Genomic DNA, 3,609 nt, shown 5'->3' on the forward strand with positions numbered 1-3,609 from the left:
GACGCCATGGACGAGGCCTCAGAGAAGAGAGGGGGGGAAGGAGGACGAGAGGCGAAGATCCGAGGCCCTCAATGCCGCCTGCAAGGGCGCGTGGACGCCGGGGCCGCAGTGGCCGCCGGCGGGAGGCGTGGACGCCAGGGCCGCAGTGGCCGACGGCGGGGGCGAGGTGGGCAGGCGAGATACAACAGATAGTCACTTTCACAAGGCCAAGGCTAGGCTAGCGATGCCATACTCTTTGGCATTACCTCAGCCGTTGCGTCATGCTCCGCTCGAGACCCGTCCAAGCGGTCCCTTTCCGCCAACGGCCGCATCTCCTGTCGGCTCGACCTGCAAGATCTCGTGAGACAACCCTTTCCTTTCCTTTCCCACCCCCACTCCCGCAGTCGATCGAACCATGGAGAAGCCGCCTTTGTCCGTGCCCGGGCTCGTCGACGCGACGAGACTGCCGCTCCAACACCTGGCCCGCGGCCAGCCTCACGCACGGCGGAGCCCGTCACGTCGCCGGCCTCACAGCACACAGTCATCCAGGCATGACAGAAATATCGGACCGAGCTACGCGAGTGAGTGACGAGGCAGAGGCAGCCTCCTCGCTTTCGAACCATCCCTTTCGCGGTTTACTCCGCCTCTCGTGCTTCTTCTCCCACCTTCTTCTTCTTCTTTTTCCGCAAGCAAGCAAGCAAGCCGTATATGCACGCATTATCTCTTCCACCTCCTCATTCTCTTCTTCTTCTCCTTCTCCTTCTCCTTGTAGGGAGCAGCGCCTACCAAGCTCTTTTCCACCAGTCCATCTTTTCCACCGGTAGTCCATCACATGGACATGGGTCAAGACGAGCGCCAGGATCCAGAGCTGCCGGCCATGGAGAAGGAGCTCTCTGCCGACGCGGTAGCCTGCGACTACTGCAGCGGCCCACAGTCGGTGGTGTACTGCCGGGCCGACAGCGCCAGGCTCTGCCTGCCGTGCGACCGCCACGTGCACGCCGCCAACGCGGTCTGCTCCCGCCACCTGCGCGCTCCGCTCTGCGCCGCATGCCGCGCCACCGGGGCCGTCTTCCGCCACGGCGGCCCCGAATTCCTCTGCTCCAACTGCGACTTCGGGAGGAGCAGGGACGGCGAGCTGCCGCTGCACGACCGCTGTACAGTCCAGGGGTACACGGGACGACCCTCGGCGCACGACCTCGCTGCTCTTCTCGGGGTCCCCGACTTGGACAAGCCCTCGGCCGGCAAAGCCGACGACGGTTGGTGGGCCATCTGGGAGGAGCCCCAGGTGTTCAGCCTGGAGGATCTCATCGTGCCCACCACTTCTTGCCATAGCTTCCAGCCCCTCGTCACGCCGTCCTCGCCCAAGGTACCTGCTCGCTCTCTGCCAAAATTCCCCAGTTTTCTGCTCTTGCTCTGAATTCTCACACCTAGCTCTAACTCATCTGCAAAAGATCCAGAACTCACCCGAAGGAAAGACGAACGATGAGGTCATACGGCAGTTACGTGAGCTCGCGGAGGTGGACATGGGCGGCGGTCAGATAACACCTCGTGAGGAGGCAGAGCAAGCTGCTCATCAGTTGCCTTCCTGGACAGAGTCACAGCACACCACTGGAAATGGCGATTTCGGCACAGATAACAGCCATGAGGTTGCAACCATGCCAACCCCTGGTTATGAGGTACTGCAGTCTATCTGACTAATTTCCCCATGCTGGACGGATGTACTACTGTGAATCTAACGATGATCATTTTTTTCTCCCACTGCAATTACTCATCAACCAAGAAGAATTTTGGCTCAGGTGTTGAGTGTTGACTGAACTTGTATTTAGACAACTTGCGACATATCTACTCAAACGGCAGAGATTAGAAGAGTAGAGATATTCTGCACCATATGTGGCGAAGATATTATCAGCAAGCTTTTCTATTAAGTCATAGCTATGTTGATGATGCATATATTCTTCAGTGTTGTGTCTAATTCTCTGGTATAACAGCTAAGGGTTCTAAAAGATACTCCCTCCGTCCGGGTTTATTAGGCCTCTCTGTATTACAAGCATGTCCCCTTTTATAAGGCCCCGTTTTGAAAAGGTGCATGCATGCAACCATTTTATTGATTACATTGAAAGTCATTGTTGTTAGTGCCATGGCTGGAAAATTAATACACTTCAAGCGTGCTTTTTCATTGGCTGCATGCACGTGAGAGAGTGCATTGAGAGTGAAATGAAAGAATTAATATGAGCAAATTACTATGTGTCTTGGTATAAGAGAAAGTGTCTTTAGGCCTAATAAACCCGGACGAAGGGAAAACCAATATAAAATCTCCAGTGGTTTTTATTTTCTTTCACACATAGTCCTAGCTTACTTGATGATCCATTACCATATTATAGAGTGGTCGGTTAACATGTCCGTTCATCTGTCTGGCAGAACGGCGGATGGAACAACAACGATTGTCATGCCCTAAAAGATGACTGCAAGACCGAGTATGAACAGGAGCAGGCTCCAGCAAACTCAGCTGAAGCATGCTTGTCATTGTTTGTTCAGATGTCAGAACTTTGCCCCAGCATGAGCAATGGTGGCATGATGGACGATAGCCAGCAGGCAAATCCTGGTATTGGCATGCCAATGCAAGCTTTCCCCAAAAGAAGTGGCTTTGATGTTGTTGCTGGCCTTGACCGCGACATTGTCATTTCCCGCTATAAAGAAAAGAGGAGGACAAGGAGGTGAGCTTAGCATATGTTTTGCATGTGAAATTTCTTCCTAAGTGTCGGATTGGGTGCATTCAATGTTGATATCACGTGCATAACCGTATCATTTTGCAGATTTGACAAACAGGTGCGATATGAGTCCCGCAAAGCTCGTGCGGACAGCAGGTTGAGAATCAAGGGCCGTTTTGCAAAGGCAAATCAGAGTTAAGTCTTGACTTTGCAGTATACTATTTTGCATCTTGGACAGAAGGAAGGACACTAATTAGGAGTGAGTGCAGATGATACATAAGGCGTGAACATTTTGTTGGTCTTCAGTTGGGCAGATGTTCATGTACAATCTGAATAATGTACTCCTTCTGTCTTAAAATAAGTGTCTCAAGCTTAGTACAATAAAAATTTGTACTAAACTTGAGACACTTATTTTAGGACGGAGGGAGTACGTTGCAACATATGGGCTATATTAATGTTTTGGGGGGAGTTGTTAGTCCAACCCTTGTATATAGTTTCCATCTATGAACTCTGTGAAAGCTAGTACTACAGGCAAGTGAGAGTGACAGAATGCCATTTTGGCATGATTTAGTGAATTTTGTCTCACCATTGGGTTTTGTTGAGTAAATCATTTTCATGAGTGCTCTATAGTAGTTACCAAATCCTTGGAGCAAATGCTGATGGACATATTGTATTTTCACTGATCTACGGTTTGTTGAAATTGAAGAAAAAAATCAGTAGTAAAACACAAGTCTTGATAATACCAATGTTGAGTATTATGATTATTAGGAAGTATAGGATAGACTGGGACCTATTTGGTCTTGCCTTGTTTTGTACCAAGTTGATCCTGCCTTGGATTTTCTATAATAGCTTGACACAGAACTAGTTAAAAGTTTTAACGGTGGATAAGTTCTTAAAAATCATGAAAAAAATACTGAAACAA

General features: G+C 50.0%; 1 protein-coding gene across 2 annotated transcripts; it reads left to right on the forward strand.

Moving 5' to 3' along the window:
• Positions 1-580: 580 nt before the first annotated feature.
• On the forward strand, positions 581-3,272 carry LOC123085861 (zinc finger protein CONSTANS-LIKE 13). Of its 2 annotated transcripts, none has more exons than XM_044507574.1 (4): positions 581-1,345; positions 1,437-1,655; positions 2,398-2,693; positions 2,793-3,272. In XM_044507574.1, the coding sequence occupies exons 1-4, from the start codon at positions 812-814 to the stop codon at positions 2,884-2,886; spliced, it is 1,143 nt and encodes a 380-aa protein (XP_044363509.1). In that variant the 5' UTR covers positions 581-811; the 3' UTR covers positions 2,887-3,272. The 2 variants fall into 2 exon arrangements, with proteins under 2 accessions (XP_044363509.1, XP_044363508.1); XM_044507573.1 differs by having other exon boundaries at positions 594-1,345; positions 1,431-1,655.
• The last annotated feature ends 337 nt before the right edge of the window (positions 3,273-3,609 follow it).

The sequence above is a fragment of the Triticum aestivum genome, chromosome 4A (genome assembly GCF_018294505.1).
Source record: "Triticum aestivum cultivar Chinese Spring chromosome 4A, IWGSC CS RefSeq v2.1, whole genome shotgun sequence".
Classification (NCBI taxonomy): Eukaryota; Viridiplantae; Streptophyta; class Magnoliopsida; order Poales; family Poaceae; genus Triticum; species Triticum aestivum.

Coding starts and splice junctions, on each gene's coding strand:
- LOC123085861 (XM_044507573.1), top strand. CDS start 812: ATGGACATGGGTCAAGACGAGCGCCAGGATCCAGAGCTGCCGGCCATG. Junction 1,346..1,430: donor TCACGCCGTCCTCGCCCAAG/GTACCTGCTCGC, acceptor CATCTGCAAAAG/ATCCAGAACTCACCCGAAGG. Junction 2,694..2,792: donor GAAAAGAGGAGGACAAGGAG/GTGAGCTTAGCA, acceptor ATCATTTTGCAG/ATTTGACAAACAGGTGCGAT.